The sequence below is a fragment of the Ranitomeya imitator genome, chromosome 8 (genome assembly GCF_032444005.1).
Source record: "Ranitomeya imitator isolate aRanImi1 chromosome 8, aRanImi1.pri, whole genome shotgun sequence".
In the NCBI taxonomy this organism is placed as follows: domain Eukaryota; kingdom Metazoa; phylum Chordata; class Amphibia; order Anura; family Dendrobatidae; genus Ranitomeya; species Ranitomeya imitator.
In genome coordinates this window covers 188,768,789-188,795,367 of record NC_091289.1, presented here as the reverse complement: position 1 = coordinate 188,795,367, position 26,579 = coordinate 188,768,789, and the positions used below count along the sequence as shown (strand labels likewise).

At 43.4% G+C, this 26,579-nt stretch overlaps 2 protein-coding genes across 4 annotated transcripts in view; one reads left to right on the top strand and one right to left on the bottom strand.

Annotated features, from left to right (window-relative positions):
• Window positions 1-14,630, top strand: part of JAK1 (Janus kinase 1) — a 74,782-nt gene extending 60,152 nt beyond the window's left edge. Inside the window, exons 10-25 of one of the 2 annotated variants that reach the window (XM_069738197.1) lie at window positions 126-249; window positions 447-636; window positions 859-965; window positions 2,267-2,416; window positions 3,870-3,957; window positions 4,247-4,374; window positions 5,672-5,807; window positions 5,987-6,138; window positions 6,577-6,727; window positions 6,823-6,917; window positions 7,008-7,200; window positions 7,748-7,872; window positions 8,762-8,934; window positions 9,034-9,151; window positions 9,235-9,345; window positions 10,542-14,630. In XM_069738197.1, the coding sequence (XP_069594298.1) occupies window positions 126-249; window positions 447-636; window positions 859-965; window positions 2,267-2,416; window positions 3,870-3,957; window positions 4,247-4,374; window positions 5,672-5,807; window positions 5,987-6,138; window positions 6,577-6,727; window positions 6,823-6,917; window positions 7,008-7,200; window positions 7,748-7,872; window positions 8,762-8,934; window positions 9,034-9,151; window positions 9,235-9,345; window positions 10,542-10,643 (2,143 nt within the window). In that variant the 3' untranslated portion in view covers window positions 10,644-14,630. The remainder of the gene's footprint in view (window positions 1-125; window positions 250-446; window positions 637-858; window positions 966-2,266; window positions 2,417-3,869; window positions 3,958-4,246; window positions 4,375-5,671; window positions 5,808-5,986; window positions 6,139-6,576; window positions 6,728-6,822; window positions 6,918-7,007; window positions 7,201-7,747; window positions 7,873-8,761; window positions 8,935-9,033; window positions 9,152-9,234; window positions 9,346-10,541) is intronic. The other variant, XM_069738198.1, reaches the window with a different exon arrangement.
• A 2,997-nt stretch (window positions 14,631-17,627) lies between these two features.
• RAVER2 (ribonucleoprotein, PTB binding 2) overlaps window positions 17,628-26,579 on the bottom strand; it is a 37,791-nt gene continuing 28,839 nt past the window's right edge. The window contains exons 7-14 of one of the 2 annotated variants that reach the window (XM_069738199.1): window positions 25,435-25,536; window positions 25,261-25,351; window positions 24,579-24,715; window positions 21,585-21,681; window positions 21,285-21,409; window positions 21,124-21,201; window positions 20,017-20,130; window positions 17,628-18,087 (exon numbers count right to left, since the gene is read on the bottom strand). In XM_069738199.1, the coding sequence (XP_069594300.1) occupies window positions 17,962-18,087; window positions 20,017-20,130; window positions 21,124-21,201; window positions 21,285-21,409; window positions 21,585-21,681; window positions 24,579-24,715; window positions 25,261-25,351; window positions 25,435-25,536 (870 nt within the window). In that variant the 3' untranslated portion in view covers window positions 17,628-17,961. The remainder of the gene's footprint in view (window positions 18,088-20,016; window positions 20,131-21,123; window positions 21,202-21,284; window positions 21,410-21,584; window positions 21,682-24,578; window positions 24,716-25,260; window positions 25,352-25,434; window positions 25,537-26,579) is intronic. The other variant, XM_069738200.1, reaches the window with a different exon arrangement.

The window sequence follows — 26,579 nt, the reverse complement described above, 5'->3', positions numbered from 1 at the left end:
GTGAGCCCCAACGGGGACAGCAACGATAATGTGTGCAACCTGTAAAGCGCTGCGGAATATGTTAGCGCTATATAAAAATAAAGATTATTTATTATTATTTGTGATTTCTCCTGTTTCTATTATAGCACAGAATATGCCATAAATAAACTGCGCCAAGAAGGTAACGAGGAGGGGATGTACGTCCTACGGTGGAGCTGCACAGATTTCAATAACATTCTCATGACGGTGGCGTGCTCCAAGATATCCCAGGTAAGAGGACGTAATCTCTTTGCTAAGTTCATTACCGGTGTAGGAGCAGAACAATTAAATGAATGGCGGGAGAGCTTGGCAGACCCCATTTGGCTAGAACGGGGGTCTGTCTGATTTCCATCATGGAGGTTCCAAACATGACGAAGCCTTAGTGTGCGACTTTATTTGTATGTTTCTTTTTATTTATTTCTTTGAAGTATGAATCCAAGAACCTGAAACAGTACAAAAATTTTCAAATAGAAGTCCGAGACAAAACCTTCAGCTTGCTGGGCTCGGACCGGGTCTTCGACAACTTGAAGCAGCTGATGGAGCACTTAAAGGGACAAGTTCTTAAGACGGACGACGTCAGCTTTACTCTGAAAAGGTGCTGTCCTCCTAAGCCCAGAGGTGAGATGGAGGAACTGTCCGACAACTGTACCAAAACATAACACAACCTGCAGGATCCCCACAGTCATGGAGATTCAATATTATAACACAGAATACCCCTAGAATATCCTTATTTCTTATTTTAAGAATGCCACAGTGCCTTTATATATAAATGTAGCTTTTGCCAATGCTCAGTACTTTTTTTTTTTTTGTTTTTTGTTTCCCATTTTTTTTTCTCTGCAGAGATCTCAAACCTACTGATTGCAACGAAGAAAGCAATTGCCTGGCAGCCGGTGTATCACATCAGCCAGCTGAGCTTCCACCGGATCTTGAAGGATCAGATTATACAAGTGAGTCCAGCGCTCGGTCATATAGATGAAGTCATCCAGTATACACTTGTTTTTTTTTTATCTTTCTTAAGACATTTCTGCAAGTGAAGAATCTGGAAATGTAATGCACAACAGTGGTGTCTGCAACTTGCTACTAATAGGAAAAATAGTGAAAAACCAGCTCACCTATTAGGCATTTGTTGTGGGGAAGCCCGGATACCGTGCAGTCATCACGTGGAACGATAAGGCAAACAGGAAAAAAAAAAAAAAAAAAAATCCAGCTTCCAAAAATATGCTTTGAAAAAGAACTCATTGTTCAAAACGCGTAGCCTGCTGCTACTCATTCTCCTGTGAACCATGTCATTGGACTTTGGATTTTATCCTCAATAAATCTTGATATTTTTGGAAGCTGGATTTTTTTTTTTTTTTTTTTCCTGTTTGCTACTAATAGGCTATGTTGGCTTTTGCAGCCAATTTTCTTTATTGACCCAGAACATGTTTGTAATTGGCCTTGATTAAAAGTGTGGTCATATTTTATATCCATAACGGATATGCAGACCTATGTGTTTCCATGGAAACAGACAACAAACAGTCTGTAGTCAGATGCTGCAGTCCTCCTCCCTTCTGTCTACCTCCTATTTCTTGCATTCCTATTCACGTGATTACTGGAAGAGGATATGATTGCAGGATCTGACTACTCATGGTTTTTGTTGTCTGTTACCATAGAGACTTTTCTTTTTAATTATGTTGCACGGTTGCTTTACTTAACTGATGGACGTTGCCTTTTCAAGGCATTTTTATAGAGATTTGCTCTATCTGGACAACCTCCCATATAAATATGGATCAGTTGATTGAGATCCAGCTGCTCGAACAGCCAGTGATTAGCTGTCATCACAGGATTAAGCTGCAGGTTGCCTCACATGTAGGAAAAATGTCGTATTACGTGCCAGCCATGTATTTTTGTCCTTTGGAGCAAGAGCAGCAATATGTAAGGATGCAGAGATCTTTAAACATTTCCTATACCATAACATTTTGTACTGGAAAGTATTGACAGTATATAGCTGTGCGGCAGAAGTTCTATCCCTCCAGAGCTGCACTTCAGGTTGGACTTGATACCACTGTAGCACCGTCTCGTGTGCTTTGCGGCTCAGTGCAATCCTGTTGGAGCACAATAGTTGTGTGATTTTGGGTGTTTGATTGACGTCCCCTATATAAGAGGTCATAAAAGCATTATTAAAAAAAAAAATCTGTATTGCTGAAACTTGGTAAAGCCTTTCTAAAGTTTCGCATCCTGCGGTCACATCCGTATATTTATCTTGTAGATGGACCATCTGGGAAGAGGAACCAGGACGCAGATCTATGCAGGAAAACTCAACTACAGGGATGATAACGACTGTGAGGCAAACGGATCAGAAAAAGACATTAAGGTCATCCTGAAAGTGCTGGACCCCAGCCACAGGGATATCTCTCTGGTGTGTTGACATTTTCGTTATCTGCACTCCCACAGTAACAGCAAAGGATCACTGACTTGTGTGTCGGCGCCTGCGAGCCCTAAAATAAACCCATGACAAGTCCCCCAGATCTCCGTGGCATGGTGATCGGCCATGGACAAATGCACCAGCAAATTTTGAGGCCAACTTCACTGCGTTTATAGTTTCTGATCAGAAAATACTCCCAAAGCAGAAGAACCTCTTTTTATTTTCATCGAATAGTGTAATCAGATGTGTTATTCTATACAGCAGCATCCAGAGACAATGGCTGCGACATACGGTACACAAACTATGAGGGTAGGAGGATCTTCTCTGCCTAAAGGTCTAAATAGTAGTCTTCTGCTTTACATATTGTACTGGTGCATGGAGATACATCTCTATATACCGGAACATGTCTGTATACTTGTATGTTACAGGTAAAAACAAAGTCTAAGAATTTGTTATGTTCTCCGACAAAAATTTCTAAAAGACGCTGAAAAACAATCAATTACAATAATCAAAGATTTTTTTTTTATATAAAGAAAATCACAGATCAGTAACTAACATTGGCATATTTAATGGGTCCTGTACAGAGACCCCTGACAGACTTCATTGAGCCCCTTCCCAGCACCCCTGATTTACATTTTTGCACCTTTTGTCCCTCCCCCTTTTTTTGTGAGCTATAACTTTTTTTTTTTTTCATTCATCAATATTGCTGTATGAGGGCTTGTTTTTTTTGTGGGACAAGTTGTATTTCTCTTTCCTGATTTTTTTTTTTGGCACATTTTATGGAAAATTTAATGGTGCCATTCAGAATTACAAGTGTAGTAAAATGGCATAAAAGTAGCAACTCTGTCATTATTATTTTGGGTTCGTTTTTATGGTGGAAAAATAACCTTTATAATATAAATCTCCAGGTCAGTACCGTAAGTCCAATACCAAACTTGGATAGGTTTTTTTTTTTTGTGGCAATCTGATATTTGTTGATTTTTGTTGCATTTTTGCGAGACATGCAGCTTTACGGCACTCACCATATAGGTTAAATAATTTAGAATAATTTTATTTTGATTGGATATTTTTTAGATATCGCCAAATGTTGTTTTGTTTTTGTTTTTTGTGTAGTTTTTTAAATTGGGGAAAAGTGCAACGATTATTTTTTTTTATTTTTCTATTTATTTTTTTTTTTGGGGGGAGGGGGGAGGAGATACCTGGAACTTGCAATTGTATGATCCAACATGGTAAACCCGTAAGCACCCGTGACCACCTTTCTGGGGGCACATCGCTCTGCTCCCCAACCACTTCCTCCAGACTGACTTTTTCTGTAATAAAAACTTCTGCAACTTTCTAAGGACACATTCACACCTGATCGTACCCACAATTCCCAGACCACCGATTATTTCATGTGTTTGTGTGTGCCTTCATTCTACATTTTTTCATTCCTCTTTTTATTTCTCAGGCATTTTTTGAGACTGCAAGTCTGATGAGGCAGGTGTCCCATAAGCATATTGTCCTTCTCCATGGCGTATGCGTGCGAGATGTGGAGAGTAAGTGAGCAATATATATTGTACACTGCTGTAATGTAATTTGGTGCGTCCCAACCTCCCCAGCTTCTGCATAACTACAACTCCCAGCATCCCCAGACAGCCAACGGTAGTGATAGTTTTGCAATCCTTGCACAGCCGCAGCTTTGAATTGAGAAATGAGTCAATTATTTCACCTGAGCCGAGTTCTGCGGCTGTGTGGATGCCGTGCATCGATACTATTGCGATGTGACTGAGATGAGAAGCGATTCTCTTTATGAAGTGCAATCCTTCATGTTACCATTTATTTCAGATATCATGATTGAAGAATTTGTAGATTTCGGCCCTTTGGATCTGTTCATGCACCGAAAAAGCGAACAGCTCACGACTCCTTGGAAATTCCAGGTTGCCAAACAGCTTGCAAGTGCCCTCAGCTACTTGGTGAGATCCTCTTTTGGTGGCAAACATCATGTCAAACTCCTGTATTTAATTGCATTTATATTAAAGGGGTTGTGCAGGTGAATCCTCCACCTGGCGTGGGGTGGGATAGGTGGCGAGGCAGCGGTCCAAAGCTCAACAATGGGGCTGTAAACCATGCACAAAACTCTGGGAGCATCAGATGGCTGCTTGACAACTATTCCTGAAAAATGGAACAAAAATTCCACATTACGTGGTAAAGTGAATGACGTCATTCAAAACTATAACTTATCCCCCAAAAAACCCAAGACCATATACTGCGATGGGGGATGGGAGAATAAAATTTTTTTATGTCTCTCGGCACAGGAAGAGGAAAAAAAATAAAAGTTCAGAAGTGAAAATTATCCTAGTCTTGAAGGGGTTGAGGTTTCTCCAACTGTTGCAAAACTACAACTCCCACCGTGTCCGGGCAGTCTGCCACTGCGCAGTGATAGTAATAATGAATTGTTGCACTTGATGAATTTTTCTACATTGCTGCATTCAGATACTTAATCTTCAGCGAGTAATTCTGTAACATGAGAGCGATCGATATCACTATTAATCTCCTCTTTGCGGCGCTGACATCCTTTACCCGGTGCCTCCACGCTAAACGGCTCCATTAAATCACAGACCAAATGCAGTAACCGCAATTAGTGGCTCTTCATTACCGCGGCTCGCATCCCATTAATCCTTATTGCCCGTCTCTCACTCATGACAGACGCAGCAGACTAAGGCTTAAATATTTTATTAATTCTGTGCTGATTTATTATTAACAGAAAATCGTGAGTCTGCAAACGGCAAAAGACCCAAATATATTTGTGCGATCTTGGAGCACATTCACTGCATCTCCCTCCAAAGAGGTTTATGTTAGCCACGGGATATGCCCTGAATGTTTGCCGTCCCAATGTATCCTGCGAGGTTTCCGTCACATGCAAGGGTCTCTCCCCATTGTAGTCTCATAGAAATGTCCTGAGAGTCATTGTGCAGGGGTCTCCCCTGTTCCATCTCACCGGGAAGATTCAGGGGTCTTATAAAGTGATATATTGTACAGTGACGGCAAAAAAAAACCAACTTTACATGTTCAATGAAACCACAAAATCTTAACATCCAAGTGAGTTATTGTGGATATTTCGTTACAATTAGTATTTCGTCCTGTCCCCCTTACATTTTATCACCATCTGCAGTCGTCAGCCAGTTTTGCTATTAGACCGTTTTTGATTATCTCCCCCATTGTGTGCACTTTTAAGAAGTGAAATCATGAGATATATATTTTCTTTTACAGGAAGACAAAGACTTGGTGCATGGAAATGTCTGTACTAAGAACATTCTTCTGGCCAGAGAAGGGATTGATAACGAGTGTGGTCCATTTATAAAGCTGAGCGACCCCGGAATACCCATAACTGTACTCACAAGGCAAGGTAAGACAGCATCACTGTGGCTCCATGGTGGAAAATATGTGCCCATTTCACTCTTGGCTTTCCAATTTATGTACCACTATTCCCAGCATGTCTTGGCAGTTGTCGGGGATGTTGGTTGTCCTCAGTTGCAGCAAAGTATAATGGGGTCTTGTATCTTCTATTGTCGGATTACATTTCAGAGCGCGTGGAACGGATCCCCTGGATCGCTCCAGAATGTGTTGACGAGTCCAGAGTATTGAACGTTGCGGCTGATAAGTGGAGTTTTGGCACTACCTTGTGGGAAATCTGTTTCAATGGAGAGATTCCTCTGAAGGACAAGACACTGGCAGAGGTATGGAGGGTGCAGAGAAGGGGAAGCCACAACTATTTTGTCATTGAGCAGGGAGTAGAAATGGTGCGAAATCTGCGGCCGCCATACGGGAGTCCTGAGCGTCAACTCCTACCTGACGGCATCTGCGGCTCTTCTTGTGATTAGCCGTGACGTCACGTGTGTCATGCCGCAATGATGATACCATGCAAGGCTGGCTAATCAAAAGGAGAAAGGCGGATGCCGTGAGGTAGGAGGCTGTTCTCTGGGTTCCCGTCCTGCGACTATAGGGTACAGATGTAGCTGATGGACCAGGTCGTGCGAATCGAATGGCAACAACTGTTTCATACTTTTTTTTTAATCTTATTTGTTTTTTGTAGCCCTCATTGTTATTTTCAAGTCATCTTCCTCGCTTCACTCATCTCTTTAATCTTGTCCAATGTTTTGTGCCTTTTATTCCAGAAAGAAAGATTTTATGAAGGCAGCTTCAAGCTGACAGAACCATCGTGTGTGGAGCTGGCCAACCTGATCATAAACTGCATGAACTACGATGCCAACAGGCGACCCTTCTTCCGAGCGATAATGAGGGAGATCAATAAGCTGGAGGAGCAGAGTGAGTGCCGATGCTGGGAGTCGGGTGTCGCTACACTTATAGTTCTCATGTTCTTCTTCCCTTTATTCCCGAGACTGAATTTTCTCTTCTCTCAGATCCTGACATCGTGTCCGAAACGTCTCATTCTGCACAAGTTGATCCCAGTTTGTTTGAGAAGCGGTTCTTGAAGCGCGTCCGGGACTTGGGAGAGGTGAGCGTGGCCTCTTGGGTCTCCTTCCACAATTGGCCATAATCTCCTGCTGTCCACACACAACTCATTCCTCTCCGCCTTGTCTCGCAGGGTCACTTTGGAAAGGTGGAGCTCTGTAGATACGATCCAGAAGGCGATAACACCGGAGAGATGGTGGCCGTGAAATCCTTGAAGCCAGGAACAGGAGGAACCCACATCTCTGACCTGAACAAGGAGATCCAGATCCTGCGCAATCTCTACCATGACAACATTGTGAAATACAAGGGGATCTGTGCAGAGGACGGTAATGATTACGGGTCACATGTCATTATGGACCAGATAATAAGTGTCCAAAGTAAATTGATCAGCATGGTGCATTTGTTTGTTCTTGATACAATGAAGGACACTGTGACAAAATCTGACAAACCCCATAATTGTTAATGGGGTCTGTTGGGTACCATTTGTGTCTTATCACGTGATTGATTTGTCCCTGGGATGGATTTTTATTTATCGAGACACAGATTATAATTAATTTAATCTGGATCCTAACGGTTTGCACCATGGTGACCAAAGTCAGACCGATGATCGGTCGTAAAGGACTTCAAAGAGCTGTAAATCTGCAAACTTTCAGAAGTTGTGTGCCAGGTGCTCTATTACGCCGCACATCCAAAATCCTGTATGCTCAGTGTGAGACTATAAAATACCTGCCGACATGTAGTAAATCAGCAGATTAGCGTTGTCGGATAATATCGGCCTGTCGCACATAGTGTCTGGTCATGAGCAGTTTTCCAGTCCGGACTGTACCTTATCGTAATCTATCTTGTTGCTTATATCCCCTCTTGTATTTGTAGGTGGCAGCGGCATTAAATTAATCATGGAGTATCTTCCCTCCGGAAGTCTAAAGGATTATTTACCGAGGAACGTGAACAAGATAAACCTAAAGCAGCAGCTTCAATATGCTATTCAGATTGCCAAGGTATCGCGCTCTGCACCGCTCCATCATCTTTTGTATGACTGTGGTTTACTGGGAGGTCTACGGACTTCTGCTGTACATGGACAGCAAATGGAGATCTTAAAGGGGTTGTTCCTAACGATCGCTGGGATCTGCGGAGCCTCGTGTGAATGGAGTGAAGGTCGAGCGTGCACACCTCTCCATTCATTCTCTATGGGACCGCTTGAAAATGCCAAACGCAACGGGACAGGTTTCTACAATGTGTCAGTGCTGATAAATCATAGGTCTGGATTATAAGATATTGGGGAGTGCTTGCACTGGATAACAATGTAACACACCCTCAGCTGTGAGAAGTATCATGTCTGTACAGGTTTTCACCCTTTTGGATGGGAACAGGAATGTTACTATCAATTGACAACAAGTGGAAATCTTGAAAAATATTAATCAATTGAAGCAAAGTATTAGAGCAGAAATATGATTAAAGGGGATATGCAGGACTAAAAAAAAGGCTGCTTTTTTAAGAGCACGCGTGGTTTTCTCATCCTGGACAATTTCACCTTATTTAGATAAAATCAATTTGGGGATTGGGAACAGACTGCACTTGTGCATTAGAGTAATGGATGCCATACACATTGGATAAAGGTGTACGGTGGGCTCCTAACACATTGTCAGGGCAGATGAGGTCGCCTGAGCTTGTTTTTTTTTTTTCTGCCCGACACATGTGAATGAGGGATTTGGGTGAGATGGCTGTCACCCCTATGATCATTAGATTCAGCACAGCAAATGGTAATAATTCGGCAATGATCCACAGACAACGACCATAATGGGGAGAATAATCTGGTGTAACCGGAGTGAGTGTTTGTACCTTTTAAGCATTGCATGTCTCATGTACAACACTGTTTTTTCCGCTCAGGGCATGGCTTACTTGGGCTCCTGTCAGTACGTCCATCGTGATTTGGCAGCAAGAAACGTTCTGGTAGAAAATGAGCACAGGGTGAAGATTGGAGATTTTGGATTAACCAAAGCAATTGAAACTGACAAGGAGTATTACACGGTGAAGGACGACCTGGACAGTCCGGTGTTCTGGTAATTACACAATCGCTACAATATGTCTATCTGGGGTTAAACCTGATGAACACAGGTGGTCCTAGAACTGTCAGACTACATGAGACCCTTGTGTTACAGGTACGCCCCCGAATGCTTGCTGCACAGTAAGTTCTACATCGCCTCCGACGTCTGGTCCTTCGGTGTTACCCTGTATGAAATCCTCACCTACTGCAATGCGGAGTACAGTCCAATGGCGGTAATGTTTAGTGTCACTTAATAATATGCACAAATAAAAAATGTCGCCACCTTTATAATGAGGATTGTCTTGATTCTTAATAGACTTTTCTGAAAATGATCGGACCGACTCAAGGCCAGATGACAGTCACACGTCTCGTCAGGGTTTTGGAAGAAGGAAGTCGCCTGCCGTGCCCTAAAAACTGCTCCAATGAGGTAAGGGAGTTGGACGTCTGCTTGGCAAGTTGTGATGTGACCAGAAGTTTATAGTTTGCCACCTTCTCGGTACATTTTGTATATCTACAGCCTGACTCTCTTCCAGATCACAGAAATGAGCTGGCACTACATACAGCGGATGAGATATCTGCACTCTCATGCTCGCCGGCATATTATGGCTTTGTACATCTTCTGAATACAGAGACTTCGATGGGGTCTTACTCCACATGCCGCCAGTTGATGCCAGAGGCTGCTTCATTTTGAAGTTATCCTCCTCTTTGCTTCTAATGCAAAAATTAATCTGTAATGCTGGGGTCCCACTAGCGAATCGCATCCAATGTGAGAGTATAGGATGCGATATGATAATGACCGTCAGCTCCTGCTCTGCTGATCCGAGTGCTCTGTGCTTGTTCATGACACAATCGGAGCCTCAGTGCGGAGGAGGCTGAGATATTCCTCCATCTCTTCTGCTGCTTGCGTCGGCGGGAATTGCACTGCACTTGGGTGATATCGGAGTGCAGTGCGATGTTTCATATACCCATAGACTTCAGCATGCTACTTTTTCTTTTTTCCCTTGTCCAATCGGAGTAGAGAAAAAAACTCAATTGAGAACAAAACCATAGGATTAAATTGGTATGAAGGCAATCTGATTTTTAATCGAATTGCATTTGTCTGATTTAATTGCTAATGAGTGAACCCTTATATTGCTTGTTACAGTGTAGGGGATGAAAGTCTGGTTCCCCCCAAAAATAAAAACTTATGAAAGTGCCATACTGGTTCTTGGCGAGGGTTGAAACTTCCTTTCTGCTTTTGTATGGTCTTTGTTGGCTACTAAACGAAGACACACAGCCCCCTTCATCACATGCCAAGTCTGCCCCCTTTCTTCAATGCTTTGGCATTTTTGCATCATCTATGGTGGAGCTTGCATTTGTGGGACTGGACTGTAAAGAGCGGAATATAACTTAGTTGATTGATTGTGGCTGAAGTGCTTTGCTCCAGGACTCGCTGGGCTTCTGAGCCCCTCCATCTGCGTATACATGCTGGACAATGGGTGCAGTGACACTTGGTGATTGTCTATTGTATTTCCTAATACAGAAATGTCATTCTCTGTAATAAGCGGGAAAAATAAACTTTTTTTTTTTTAATCAGATGTGGCAAAAGGTTTAGTTTTCCTTGAACTTTATTTTTCCCTCCAGGTTTATCAGCTGATGCTGAAGTGCTGGGAACAAATCCCAAGTCATCGTGATTCCTTCCAGTCCTTAATCCAAGGCTTCACAGATCTGATCAGTAGGATGTAACGCGGGTGGAGGATAGAACGACTACAATTGCTCCCATGGATGCATATTCTATATCCAGGATGTCAGTCTTCCTCTGCGGGACTATGGCCCCGATGGAGTGTTACCGGTGCACAATGACAGACTCCATCACTGTATGAGCCGTGTGCCAAGATTATCACATGTACCATATGCACACAACAGCCTCTTATAATCCACATACATTCTGGGCTACTGTGGACTCAACCTACGATTCTGTGGATTCTCAGGATTTGTGTTTTTACCCATTTTGGATCTTTTTGCACTGCTGCTTCAGCTTAAGTGGACAAAATTTTTTTTTTATAAAAGGTGTGGATTCTGGGGAACTTTATCATCACAGTGTAGTTCCTCATTTGAAGAGTTTCACCTCTTCTAGTGATACAGGGTGTGTTTTAGCTCAACCCCTGGGGGTGGCTTTTTGGTCACTTATCAGTCTACACTGTAAATTTAGTGTGTATTTATTCACCTCCATGCATTGAAGCCAGTGCTGGACTGTAGCGTTATAGGTGTTCGAAACGTATTGCAAATCTCTTATTAGCAAGCTGCTGTCTCTGTTTGGTCATTTTCTGCATTACAAGTAGTAAAACATTGATGTGGCAGCAGAATAACATTCTAGTTCCCTGCAGCTGCCACTAGGGGGAGCTAATTGCACTAACAGCATAGACTATGTGCCACCTTGTGGTTACTGTAAGGAACTGCATTCACATGTACTGTAGTTTGAATGGACAGATCGGGTGCGTGCACTGTGGAGTCCTAGGATGATACAGGCACAGTAGTGCTGTACTCCCATGAGATTACAAGGCCCGTGTGGGCCTGGGTTTACACAACCTGAGCACTTGCTACCCCCATCTTTAATTGGTCTCACAACTGAGAAATTGTACTTTCAACAAGTCAATTTTACGATGCTGTTGGTTTGATCTAATGGACTCCCTGTACATAAAGCTAGCTAGTAAGGATCTTTCCATTAACTGCAGACATTTCCCTTCTCATACCAGTCTTATATCAGAGATTCTTGCTGCCACGGCTGCAACTTTTCCAATCAGTAACTGCACTGACCCCATGCAGATATCCTGCTGCCTTCTATTGACGGCCTAGTGAGCTGCTTGTATCACTAGAGCAGAGGTCCCCAACTCCAGTCCTCAAGGCCCACCAACAGGTCATGTTTTCAGGATTTCCTTTGCATTGCACAGGTGATGCAATTATTACCTGGGCAAGACTAAGGAAATCCTGAAAACATGACATGTTGGTGGGCCTTGAGGACTGGAGTTGGGGACCTCTGCACTAGAGGACCAGTCCTCCCTGTTACAGTCCGGTAAGTCACTGCCATCTTTTCTATAAGCCTCCTTACACCCGACAGTTGGGATGGATCAGGGCTGTATCTCAGTGTGTTCTGTGGTAAGTAAGGACTTTTTTTTTTCTCCACAAGTTTGATGCATTTAAAGTCTGCCTATGTTTTTTTAATAGGCTATAGGACATAAAAAGCATAACATGAAATTCATAGTTTATACAAGGCATAAAAGGCAATTAAAGCCTAAGGCTGGACTTGTATGTGCAGGTTTTTTTTATTTTAAGCCATAGGTGCTGATTCCTAGAGGCTGGCATAGCACTCTCATGCCAAACCAGTCTCCCTAGAGTAGAAGTTGCAAATTCATTAAGAGGTACACGCCACACAATTAATTTAGTGCCTCTTCGGAAGGGCGTGCGCCGCACCAAAATCCTACTCCAGTCAAGGACAGGACAAGCATTTCTGGAGTATACAGTGCGAAAGTCCTGGAACCTTTCAACCTTTTCCCACATTTCATGCTTCAAACAAAGATACCAAATGTAAATTTTTGGTGAAGAATCAACAACAAGTGGAACACAATTGTGAAGTTGAACAAAATGTATTAGTTATTTTAAATTTTTGTGGAAATTCAAAAACTGAAAAGTGGGGTGTGCAATATTATTCGGCTCTTATAACTTAATACTTTGTTGCGCCACCTTTTGCTGCGATTATAGGTCGCTTGGGGTCTGTCTCTATCAGTTTTGTACATGGAGAGACTGAAATTCTTGCCCATTCTTCCTTGGCAAACAGCTGGAGCTCAGTGAGGTTTGATGGAGATCGTTTGTGAACAGCAGTTTTCAGCTCTTTCCACAGATTCTCGATTGGATTGAGGTCTGGACTCTGACTTGTCCATTCTAACACCTGGATACGTTTATTTGTGAACCATTCCATTGTAGATTTTGCTTTATGTTTGGGATCATTGTCTTGTTGGAAGACAAATCTCCGTCCCAGTCTCAGGTCTTTTGCAGATTCCAACAGGTTTCTTCAGGAATGGTCCTGTATTTGGCTCCATCCATCTTCCCATCAATTTTAACCATCTTCCCTGTCCCTGCTGAAGAAAAGCAGGCCCAAACTATGATACTGCCACCACCATGTTTGACAGTGGGGAAGGTGTGTTCAGGGTGATGAGCTGTGTTGCCTTTACGCCAAACATATTGTTTGGCATTGTTGCCAAAAAGCTCGATTTTGGTTTCATCTGACCAGAGCATTTTCTTCCACATGTTTGGTGTCTCCCAGGTGGCTTGTTGTAAACTTTAAACAACACTTTTTATGGATATCTTTGAGAAATGGCCACTCTTCCATAAAGGCCAGATTTGTGCAGTGTACGACTGATTGTTGTCCTATGGACAGACTGTCCCACCTCAGCTGTAGATCTCTGCAGTGCATCCAGAGTGATCATGGGCCTCTTGGCTGCATCTCTGATCTCCTTGTTTGAGATGAAAGTTTAGAGGGACGGCCGGGTCTTGGTAGATTTGCAGTGGTATGATACTCCTTCCATTTCAATGTGATCGCTTGCACAGTGCTCCTTGGGATGTTTAAAGTTTTGGAAATCATTTTGTATCCAAATACAGCTTTAAACTTCTCCACAACAGTATCACGGACGTGTCTATTGTGTTCCTTGGTCTTCATGATGCTCTCTGTGCTTCATATAGAACCCTGAGACTATCACAGAGCAGGTGCATTTATACGGAGACTTGATTACACACAGGTGGATTATATTTATCATCATTAGGCATTTAGGACGACATTGGATCATTCAGAGATCCACAATGAACTTCTGGAGTGAGTTTGCTGCACTGAAAGTAAAGGGGCCGAATATTATTGCACAACCCACTTTTCAGTTTTTGAATTTCAATAAAAATGTAAAATAACTAATAAATTTCGTTCAACTTCACAATTGTGTTCCACTTGTTGTTGATTCTTCATCCAAAATTTACATTTGGTATCTTTATGTTTGAAGCATGATATGTGGGAAAAGGTTGAAACGTTCCAGGGAGCCGAATACTTTCGCAAAGCACTGTAAAACCCTAATCCTTTTGTTGGGCAGTTTTTACCTATTGCAGCAGAGATGATTCCCCCTGGCATGAAAATCACCAAAAGTTTTGCAACAACAACATTTGTGACTTCTTAAAGCTTTTACAACAGTTTTCTAGTGAAAGTACTTTGGTAAATTGGGGCCCAATAGGAAGAAATGGGAATGATGTGTACTGCTCGTGCACGAGTATTAGATAAGTAAATCCAATATAAGGGTACATTCACAGCTTATTTATTTTTCCCTGCTTTTGATAATTCATTAGTCAAATTTGGTGAATTTTTTTGAACATCAGAAATGTCCCTAGCTTTGACACTGTGCTGCTTTTCCCATGTGCACTATAGACCACATTTTCCTATTGCAATGAGGAGGAAATGTATTTAAAGCCATTTTTCATGTGGATTTTTGTGCACAATATGCTTAAAAAAAAATCTAAAAAAAAACAACCCAAAACTCTGAACACGGAGAAGATTGATGGCTGCAGAGACTCTGTTTACTTATGTAAATGTTGAGGACTTTAAATGACTTTGTTTTCTTATATTTTCTGCATTACTGTTAAATGTGAATTTCGGCACTTTGTAACTATTTCTATAAGTAAATGTTCTGTTAATCGACAGTCTGGTCTCCTCCACAGCGGAAATTGATATATGGGGTGAATAAGAGGGCCACTTACCAAGAAAACAGGAACATCCTACCCATTGTATATGGTGGCACCGATCCTGGGTCCTGCGCTATGTACAGTGCCTACAAGTAGTATTCAACCCCCTGCAGATTTAGCAGGTTTAATAAGATGCAAATAAGTTAGAGCCTTCAAACAAGAGCAGGATTTCTTAACAGATGCATAAATCTTACAAACCAAAAAGTTTTGTTGCTCAGTTAAATTTTTTATAAATTTTAAACATAAAAGTGTGGGTCAATTATTATTCAACCCCTAGGTTTAATATTTTGTGGAATAACCTTTGTTTGCAATTACAGCTAATAATCGTCTTTTATAACACCTGATCAGGCCGGCACAGGTCTCTGGAGTTATCTTGGCCCACTCCTCCATGCAGATCTTCTCCAAGTTATCTAGGTTCTTTGGGTGTCTCATGTGGACTTTAATCTTGAGCTCCTTCCACAAGTTTTCAATTGGGTTAAGGTCAGGAGACTGACTAGGCCACTGCAACACCTTGATTTTTTGCCTCTTGAACCAGGCCTTGGTTTTCTTGGCTGTGTGCTTTGGGTCATTGTCTTGTTGGAAGATGAAATGACGACCCATCTTAAGATCCTTGATGGAGGAGCGGAGGTTCCTGGCCAAAATCTCCAGGTAGGCCGTGCTATCCATCTTCCCATGGATGCGGACCAGATGGCCAGGCCCCTTGGCTGAGAAACTGCCCCACAGCATGATGCTGCCACCACCATGCTTGACTGTAGGGATGGTATTCTTGGAGTCGTATGCAGTGCCATCCAAACGTCACGTGTGTGGTTGGCACCAAAGATCTCGATCTTGGTCTCATCAGACCAGAGAACCTTGAACCAGTCAGTCTCAGAGTCCTCCAAGTTATCATGAGCAAACTGTAGACGAGCCTTGACATGACGCTTTGAAAGTAAAGGTACCTTACGGGCTCGTCTGGAACGGAGACCATTGCGGTGGAGTACGTTACTTATGGTATTGACTGAAACCAATGTCCCCACTGCCATGAGATCTTCCCGGAGCTCCTTCCTTGTTGTCCTTGGGTTAGCCTTGACTCTTCGGACAAGCCTGGCCTCGGCACGGGAGGAAACTTTCAAAGGCTGTCCAGGCCATGGAAGGCTAACAGTAGTTCCATAAGCCTTCCACTTCCGGATGATGCTCCCAACAGTGGAGACAGGTAGGCCCAACTCCTTGGAAAGGGTTTTGTACCCCTTGCCAGCCTTGTGACCCTCCACGATCTTGTCTCTGATGGCCTTGGAATGCTCCTTTGTCTTTCCCATGTTGACCATGTATGAGTGCTGTTCACAAGTTTGGGGAGGGTCTTAAATAGTCAGAAAAGGCTGGAAAAAGAGATAATTAATCCAAACACGTGAAGCTCATTGTTCTTTGTGCCTGAACTACTTCTTAATACTTTAGGGGAACCAAACAGAATTCTGGTGGGTTGAGGGGTTGAATAATAAATGACCCTCTGAAAAGACTTCACAATTTAAAAAAAACAAAAAACAAAAGAAATAACATTCTTTTTTGCTGCAGTGCATTTCACATTTCCGTCTGATCTACAGTCCAAATGTCACAATGCCAAGTTAATTCCAAATGTGTAAATCTGCAGGGGGTTGAATACTACTTGTAGACACTGTAAGGGGGCAGTTCTCCATCATAGCTGCTCCATCACAGGCAAACTTTCCACATTTCAGTAATGTTCTAAAGTAAAGGTACCGTCACATTAAGCAACTTACTAATGAGGACGACAACGATCCGTGATGTTGCAGCGTCCTGGATAGCGATCTCATTGTGTTTGACATGCAGCAGCGATCAGGATCCTGCTGTGACATCACTGGTCGTCGCTGAAAGTCCGGAACTTTATTTGGTCGTCAGGTCGGCGTGATTCGTCATGTTTGACAGCAAAAGCAACGATGCCTGCAATGTTTTTCCATGGAGCGAACAACCAGCGAGAACGATAAGTGAGTCGCCGTTACGTCACTGGATCGCTCCTGCATCGTTCTGCTGTTACAGTGTTTGACGTCTCCTAGCGACCTAAACAGCGACGCTGCAGCGTTCGGATCGTTGTCTATATCGCTGCAGCGTCGCTTATAAATAATAATAATAATCTTTATTTTTATATAGCGCTAACATATTCCGCAGCGCTTTACAGTTTGCACACATTATCATCACTGTCCCCGATTGGGCTCACAATCTAGAATTCCTATCAGTATGTCTTTGGAATGTGGGAGGAAACCGGAGTGCCCGGAGGAAACCCACGCAAACACGGAGAGAACATACAAACTCTTTGCAGATGTTGTCCTGGGTGGGATTAGAACCCAGGACCCCAGCGCTGCAAGGCTGAAGTGCTAACCACTGCGCCACCGTGCTGCTTAATGTGACGGTACCTTTAGACACTCAGCTAAATGAGTAACAATGATTAGCGGTTTGTGAGTGGAGTGCTAGCAGGAGTCCCAAGAAGGGGAAGATAGGCAGCCGGATACCCCCAGCAGGGGAAGTTGCTTGCAAGTGAAAAAGGAAAACCGGTCACATGAGCGCAGGATAGAGGACACAGACACCAGTTTGGGTTGAATGACAACGCGTTTCAACGGCATACGCCATCTTCTTCAGGTGCATGTTTACGTATGCCGTTGAAATGCGTTGTGGTTCAACCCAAACTGGTGTCTGTCCTCTATCCTGCGCTCCTGTGACCGGTTTTCCTTTTTCACTCACCTAAATGAGGCAGTTGTGTATGATGAACGTGGCAAATCTTGCTGCACTTTAGATGGGGTGCAGAAAAGTACTTTCGGCTCAAAATATTGGCAAAGACACGTACACAAGGCTGTGCCCAATGACAACTTTTCTATGGGGCACGTCTAAGCGACAGGAATATCACTATACATTCATACAAGCTTTTCTCAGACCAGTCATCATGGAGCCACAGACTACAAGGGCCAAAGGTAAAACTTCCCAAGTTTTTTTTTTTTATTGCTTAGTATTTACAAAAAGGAAAGAAAAAATCCAAAACAAAAACATCTTCAGGCCATAACAAGAATATAAGAAATCTCCATTAAAGGTAAATAAGTCACAGCTAAATGTAGAAAATATCTACAAATCTTCACCGAGATTTCACCTGCTTTTTATAGAACAAATCAGCCTGAGAAATTTTATATGTATGTATCTTCGTTTAGACAAATCTAACCCTTTCAGTGCCAGACTAAATGGCTTACAAAAGTCAGTATAACCCACTTTGTGCATCTTTGGGTGTGATGGTGGCGTTGTACGTGTGCAAATCTCAATAGACCTTCTTTCTTTTGAAGTAGGAATCACCATCGCTGGAGGCTTGGCCATAGTGCTCGGAGTATCCAGGGCCGGCGTCTGGACTGGAGAGAATATATGCCCTCTTCTCTCCGCCTGTTAACTGCAATTGCAAGAACAGAACATGGAAAGGCTGATTTTTGGGGGGAGAGTGCACACATGGCAATAAAATATATGTATACATAGTTAGCAAGGCCGAAAAAAGACATTTGTCCATCCACTTCAGCCTATATTCTGTCAGAATAAATCCTCAGCTCTACGTCCTTCTAAAGAACCACTATCGGGACAATATATTTCTTTTACTTAGAGGGCGCATCACCGCGACTGAAGGTAACTATAGGTCATTGACCTACATTACCTTCAATCTCTGGGGTTTTGCAGGCAGGAGCACAGCTGCATTATAGCAGAGCTCCTGCCTGTAAAATATTTTAACCCCTTCAGATGGATTTACATCGTGGGACGTTACAGATCAACGGAAGGTATGTATATTGTTGGTTTATTATTTTTCCTTTGTTACTGAGCGAGGGTCTTCAGGTGGATTGAGAGAGCAATAAAATATTAAAATAACCTGTGTGTTTATTTAATTAAAATAATTTTAAACTCTCTCCAGGCTATTAATATCTGCCCTCAATCACTGGCTTTACTACTCTGGCGGAGAAAATTGCGCGGGAGCCCACTCCAATTTTTTCTGCCATTTAACCCTTTAATTTAACAGAGCGCCCAAATTTTGCACATACACACTACTAACATTAGTAGTGTGGAATATGCAAAAAAAAAATGGGGATATGAGATGGTTTACTGTATGTAAACCATGTCTCATATCATGTCGGGTTTAGGAAGGAGATAGCAAAAGCCGGTAATTGAATTACCGGCTTTAAAGCTATCTCGCGCTGGATGAAATATTAATATATATACATGTGTGTCTCAATGACAGAATATGAAAATATATATATATAAATATGAAAATTATATATATATATATATATATATATATATATATATATATATATATATATATATATATATGAATATATATGTATATATGAATATATATAAATATGAATATATATATATATATATATATATATATATATATATAAAAAAATTTCTATGTGTACACATTTATTCTACCTATTCTATTGTAAGCTGTCAGTGTGATTTTACTGTACACCGCGCTGAATTGCCGGCTTTTCTCTCTAACACCGCTGCGTATTTCTCGCAAGTCACACTGCTGGTCCGTGTAATCCGTATTGTACCGTATGCAATCCGTATTTTTAGCACCTCTCTTACGTCTGTAAAACTCGCTAGTGTGAGGCTGGCCTTACAGGCTCTTTGATTCCCTGCAGATTGCTGGCTTTCAGGATGAGTTAATTGATTCAGGATGAGTTAATTGATAATCCATCAGTAAGGCTGTTCGGTTTGTCAACTTATCTGCCAATTTAGGACTACAGACCATACGAAAGTTGAGCTGAACTTTTGACGTGGTCATAAATCAGTTCAGAACGATGTCCGTTTCATGATGGTGTATGATCTGTGACGTACAGACCGGCCTCAGATCTCCTGACCCAAACTGTATAGTCTCTGATATGTGAATGTTGAGTTCAGGTCAGGAGATACGGGGCCAGTTTGCAAATCCCAGTCCTTACCATCACCATGAAACACGAATGTTAGTGTTTGAAAATAGTTACTAGCCAGTGAGCAGATTCTTTTTTCCAACACAGTAAAGGCTGCAAAGCATACGAGAGCCACATTTTTAGCCCAAAATATATGCTTGTTGGTAAAGGAAGAAAAAACCCAGAAGACAAAAACAAAACAACCATATCTGTGTTATGCTTGGTGCAGGGCTAAAGGGGGAGGAGCATGACACCGTAAGGCAGGGTGCTGTAAAGAGAATTCCAGTGTTATGCTCCTCCACCTTCACAGGATCCATTACCTCAGAGTCTTCCTTTACCACATGTTATATTAGGAACCATTGTTGGATCTGCTGCTTTCCCACTTGGGTAGATATTTTACATCAGACACGCTCACGCACCTTTTCTGCAGATGCCGTTATCCCTGGCGGATACAATGCTTGTGCGTTCGCATAGTAAGTGGGGGCCGCTGGTACGTACGTGCTGTAGTCCCCGAAACCCAGAGTAGAAGATGACTGCAGACGAAGAAGAGTGATTAAACCCCTTAATGATAGCTCCACTTTTGCCCCTCTGCTTATCGGAGGCCAGGATTTGTTTTTATTGATGTGGAGTTATATTACAATGGCGCTGTCGTTTATATGAACGTGATTTCGCTCCTTGAGGACTAAGCCCAATGCTGCTCGTTAGCGGGTTCTACAAGATGTAAATGTGCCCCTGATCAGTCGCCCCCTCACCTGTGGACCGGCACGAGGTTGTCAGCTGCTGCTCCTTGTGTGGATGCAGATTCTGCCTCACGTCCACCCACCATGTCTAAACATAACTATGCAGGAAGGAGGGGGTCTTTCATTTCGCCGCCCGTGAGCTCGTTCTGAACACCCACGGGGGAAGCTGGATAATTTACAGCAGGTTTTATACTCCAAATATTAACTGAGCGGCTTCTGCGAGTAATTACTATGTACATATGTAATCTGCACACCCGCCCCGGAGCAGTCGGCTCTGCATCTGTTTTCCCTCCTCTACAGACGGGGAAGGGGAACAGACCGAACCCTCGAAATAAAGGTGCCAGCTTGATTTATTCATGGGACGGCGCTGGCGCCCGCGCTGCTCGTGCCCTTAATAAGTCCTAATATAACAAGACGACAACATTCTGTGCAAACAGCTTCATCAAATTGCTACAAGCGTTTTATTGCCTTTAGGCATCTCAAAATATTACATGAAGCAGCTCCATGGTTACAGACTATAAACAAATCCTTTATTCACATGTTGGTTAGTTCTATCACTTTTGATAACTGAAAGCAGCCATAGGGAGCTTAGTAACAAGAGTGCAAGAACGGACTAAACATGGTTTATCGTCTGTAACCATGGAGACACAGATCTGCATAGGAGCTGTGGACAAAACTAGTGAAACCTTACTGTAACATCCCGCTGCTCCCCCGCTACACTCACAGGGGTGAGGAGGACATTGTGTCACGTGTGTAATATTCACTGTAATCCAGGCAGCCTCTTACCTGGCCGGTGTCACCTATGGCATCAGTCTGGGGTGCACCGTATGTGGAGTATTGGTCATACCACTGCTGCAGACCCTCCTGGAACAGAGCACCAGAGATTGGTCACCATCAGACAGCCACCTACCTGCCCCCGGAGCAGCGAGGTCACTGCGTGCTCCCACCTGAGAGTAATCCCCGTATTGCTGACTGTAGGCGACGTAGCCGTCCAGTCCCGGCGGTGCTGCCGCCGTGTCCTGAGAGATCAGTCCGTCCATACCGTGGGAGTGGATCGCCCTGATGACCATTCCTGCGAGACACAGAATAGAAGCCTCTAGTATACTTAATGCTGTTTCTCAGCACCCCGGGGCCCTTTCTCCAGAAAACACAAAGTTCTGATGGATACAAATAAGTGCTATTCGCAACGTGGTTGATGCATTTTTCAGCCAAAATCCCATTTATAGATGTCAGTATGTCAACTATACCTGGAAGCACGCTGGCCAGGTCCAGGTATGGGTTGGTGCTAAGCCGGATGTCCCTCGGTGGCTCCCCCAGCAGTGACGTCTGGTGGGTCGTCTTATTCTACAACATAAATAATTATCACAGTTTTCTAAGTTGGCATTGAGTACTAAACACATCATACATGCACATGATAACTGCACTTGATACTTGACTATTGCACTTAAACACACGGGCTGATGACCGGATCATGCAGCTTCATATGAAAATCCCTATTTATTATAATTGCCAGAGCTGAAATAACAAGCACTTTTCACCTATTGTGTCCCCCCATTTCCTTGTAGATTGTAAGCTTGCGAGCAGGGACCTCACCCCTAATGTCACTGTTTAAATTGTCTTAACTTATACTGAATATATTGTCTGTACATGTCCGTGCTTGATAGTAAAGTGCTGCGGAATATGTTGGCGCTATATAAATAAAAATTATTATTATTATATTATTACATCTGTGTGTGCACGATCAGGGCGGTCACATTACATTACCGGGCATCTTATATGTAGGTCAGACTATGAATCTACAAAGCTCCAAATCTCTGCAACGACCACTAGGGGGAGCTCAGGAGATTACTGCATACAGTGTAATAGTAAGTGCCATCTAGTGGTGGAAACGTGAAACTTCTAACTAAAGGGGCTTAAAGGGAACCTGTCACCCCAAAATTGATGGTGAGGTAAGAGAGGCCCTGCGCACTGCAGTACTTTGCTCTGCCCTCAACAGGACAGACAAAGTACGCCTACGCCAGAGCCGCGGCATGAAGACCAGAAGAGGACGTCATGGAATGAAGATAGGAGGCGCCGGAGCGGCCCTGAGACACCCATTTGACCGGACCGCAGCGGGACCGCCCCTGGGGGAGTATAATATAACCTTTTTTTCTCCTCTTTCAGGTTACATTGGGGGCTTATCCACAGCATTACAGAATGCATTATAGAATGCTGTAGATAAGCCCCTGATGACGGTGAGCTTACCTCACCATCGATTTTGGGGGTGACAGGTTCCCTTTAAAGGGGTTTTCCCACTAACAAAAGCTCCTATTAGTCAATAGATCTTGGAATAATAATAATTTCCCCAACTGGATGTGTTTAAATAAAATGTTCCTGTGCGGAGATAATCATATAAATGTGCCCCTGCTGTGTACTGTGTAATGTCTGTGTCTGACCCTGCAGGGACATGGGCCGATCATACCACATCTCCTGGGCAGGGGAGAAAGCAAAAGAATATACAGACATTACAGCCGGGATCACAGCTGATTCTTTTTGCGAGGTAAAACATTTCATGGCCTGTATTTTTAAACAATTTTTTCTTTGAAGTTAAACATTATTTGTGATCCCGGCTGTAATGTCTGTATAATCTTTTGCTTCCTCCCCTGTCCAGCAGCTGTGATATGATCGGACCATGTTCCTGCACGGTCAGACACAGACATTACACAGCAGGGGACATTTATAAGATTATTTCAGCGCAGGAACATTTTACTTAACCCCTTCATGTCCTTGGTTTTTTTTTTTTTTACTGGCTTCAATAGTCTCTATGGGAGTCTAGAAGCTGCGATCATCTGGTTGCTTCTGTTACACACAGCAGAGCTCCAGGCTGCTATGTGTAGCTAAAGTGATTATCTGCTATGACCGCCGGCCACAGAGCGGTGCTCACAGCAGGTTGGTAATGGCAACTGTGGGGGTCTCCTGCAGACCCCAGGTTGTCATGCCAAGCCATCAACGCCCCACGGTCAAGATACATAGACGGGATTAGTTACACGACTCAGGCACGGCCATGTTAAATGGCGCTGTTAGACAGCAGCATTAAACATGTTCGCTGCGGGTGGATCGCGATTTCACTTATGGCTATTAGGGGCACATGTCCGCTGATGAAATCAGCTAATGTACAGGAAAACATGCGGGCTCAGTGCCGGAGCCAGCATGGAGTACAGGGACACAACCTATGACGTATATATACATCATAGGTCGTGAAGAAGTTAAACATCCAATTGTGGAAATTATTATTATTTCAAAATCTATTCATTAAAATTAACTTTAGTTCGTGGAAAAACCCTGTAAGAGCGTTTAGATGTGCTTATGTTAAAAAAAAAAAAATTATATATATTTACACACACATAGTGATCACTGGTATTCCTGTCCGGGGCTGGGTAGCGTCTTTAATGGTTTGGATCTTTGATGCATCTTGAAGATGCAAAATCTTATATGGATTTTTCTTTTTTTACAAATAAAGCATAATCCGTGCAGAATGAAAACTTCTGCAACTTTCTATTGTACCATATGTTTCAACTCCTCGACAATGCCCGAATGTCTGATTGCTGTCAGTGAATGACAACCCTCTCGTTTCCATTCAGAGACCGTAATCTTGTACACATCTGCTCCTGCTCTCAGGTAATGACAGAATTTTCTGGCGTAAAACTGAGTGAAAGTTTACAAATTTTTTTTGCACAACTACTAAATGTGTAAACATTTAGAGATCAGATTTTTGTGTTAGCGATCATAACTTTTTAAAAGTGGATGAAACTTTAAAAGGGGCGTGGGTTGTCAGTCATCACACTGCCCACGGGTCCCTGCCTCTGGCAGTATGTGGCACACTTCTCTCCAGCGTAAGCTCTAATGAGTACGCCAGTCCCCATGAATCGTAGCAGATACACGGTATCCAGCTTCTCTGTGTGATAAACTCCCTGCACTTCTGCCTGATACTTAGTAGCAACCAACAGGGAAGCAGCCGCTACTGAGATCTGTAACGTGCAGTTTGGCCACTGTGTGGCAGTGTTGTACAGAGGCCATCCTGTTCTATTGCCTTACACATTACCCAGCATGCCTCGCCAGGCCATCCGCCCGTCCGTCCACAGGGGCCATATTATGCCCACCTTCCAAGAAGGTCAAGAATAGTGTTTGTCACTACTTCTATGGAAACATTTACATTGCCAAACAGCTCCATCTGATGAGAGAAGTGAGGAGACGATTCTCACCGTGTGAAGCGTGTCCGCGGCGCCGGCCTGTATGTGCGCTGGATTCGGTCCACTCAGCAGTGACCCCTCGGTTGCCCCCGATGCAGACGGCTTGTCCTGTGGTAGCCGGGGCAGACTGTGGTAATAGGGTAACAGACCTGGATGACAAATGCAGAGAAGAAATATAAATCACATCATCCACCACTGGCATTGAATGTGCACAACCCCCTTATAGCCACACCGGAACTACACCAGATGATATAGGGGAGCGTTAGTCGCGGTACCCTAAACAATGCAGACCCCCATGCTTCCTAGACACACAGTGAAATGTGACGTCCTCTCATGTTGGGGTTTATTTATATTGATTTTCAGCAGAAATCGCGGACCCTCCGGAGTTGTTACTGAAGATCACATCTACGTGAGGCAGCATCAACGCTGCACATTAGCAGCGGTGCAAAGGTGACATATCAGCGGCACAGGGCGATCTAATAAACCACGTTCTTATCTCTGTATATAGATAACACATTAACCATTTGCTGGGACAACCCAGAGTCAGCGCCATTTGTCGGCACAAGGTTTTGACGGTTTCTGCATATTGTATTCAGATAAATTCAGACCCCAAATTGCAAAGGCTACAATGCCCCCGATCTCTGACCAGAGCTGCCCGTCACCACCCCGCCTCTGCTCACTGAGAATCCCTCACTTTTTGGCAGCTCTCTGTGCAGAGCCTCCACCGATCCTGTCTGCGCCGTCTGTAAGATGGAGATCGGGGCTTCTCCCAGGAGGCCAGGCTTCTATCACCAAGGAAAACATGTATGAGACAGAAGTGGAGACGTGGAGGAAGGCGGAGAGCGCCCCCCACTGGCTGTGTGCTTACACCGTTATTAGACTGTGGGCTCTTCAGCTGCAGGAGCTGCTGCTGGGCCATCTGCAGATGGGGGAAGTTCTGCAGCATGAGGTTCCCGACGAGTCCCGGCTTCTGTGGGACAAACAGACCGATGGTGATACAGAAGCGGACCCTCAGAAAGACCAACAACAAACGCAGCAGTAAAGCATTAAAGAAACATTTACCCATTTACTGACAGCAATCAGAGATGGTACACAAACTGGACTATTAAAGGGAATCTGTCAGCAGGATTGTGCACAGTAACCTACACAGTGTCAGGTCGATGCCGTTATACTGAATAAAATAATACCTTGGTTGATAAAATCCATCTTGTGGTTGTTTCTTAATCTTTATTTCCAGTTTTGTAGATGAGATTCTCGTGTCCTAAGGCGGGGTTCATGCATGTGGTGCTCGGATTAGATATTCATAATGCAGACTGCCGATAGATCACTGATCCCTCACTGACCTGCACACTAGTTTGCATAATTAATATGTACATAGTAAAGCAGGAAAAAAAAAAAAACTTCTGCAGGCAGGTGCTGGCCATGGCACCCGCGCTGCAGCATGATCGCATGTGTACTTTGCACTTAGTCCCTTTTGCTGATTTAATTGAGTGAGGACAAAAAAAAGGCAATTTGAAAATGGCGCAGCAGCAGCAGCTATCAGTGTGTATAGATTCGTAAAAAAAATTTCCTCCTCCAAGATGGCGCCTCCAGCACCTGCGCAATAACAGCTCTTGGAGATCGTCGAAAGCTGCTATTGCTCAGGTGCGTGCCGTGCCATCTAGATGGAGGGAAAAAAAAAAAAGGAGAAAAGATTTCCTCCTCCAAGATGGCACTGCACGCACAACAGCTGCTACTGTGCAGGTGCGGCAGGCGCCATTTTCAAATTGTTTTTTTTTTTATCCTCGCTCTATTAACTTAGCAAAAGGGATTAAGTGCAAGGTACACATGCGATTATGCACAGCGCAAATGCCACAGCCGGCACCTGCCTGCAGAAGCGTTTTTTTCCAAACTAGGGGGCAGGTCAGAGAGGGATCAGTAACCTGTCCTGTCTGCATTATGAATACCTAATCAGAGCACCACATACACCGACCCCGCCTTAGGGCACGAGAATCTCTAACTACAAGACTCAAA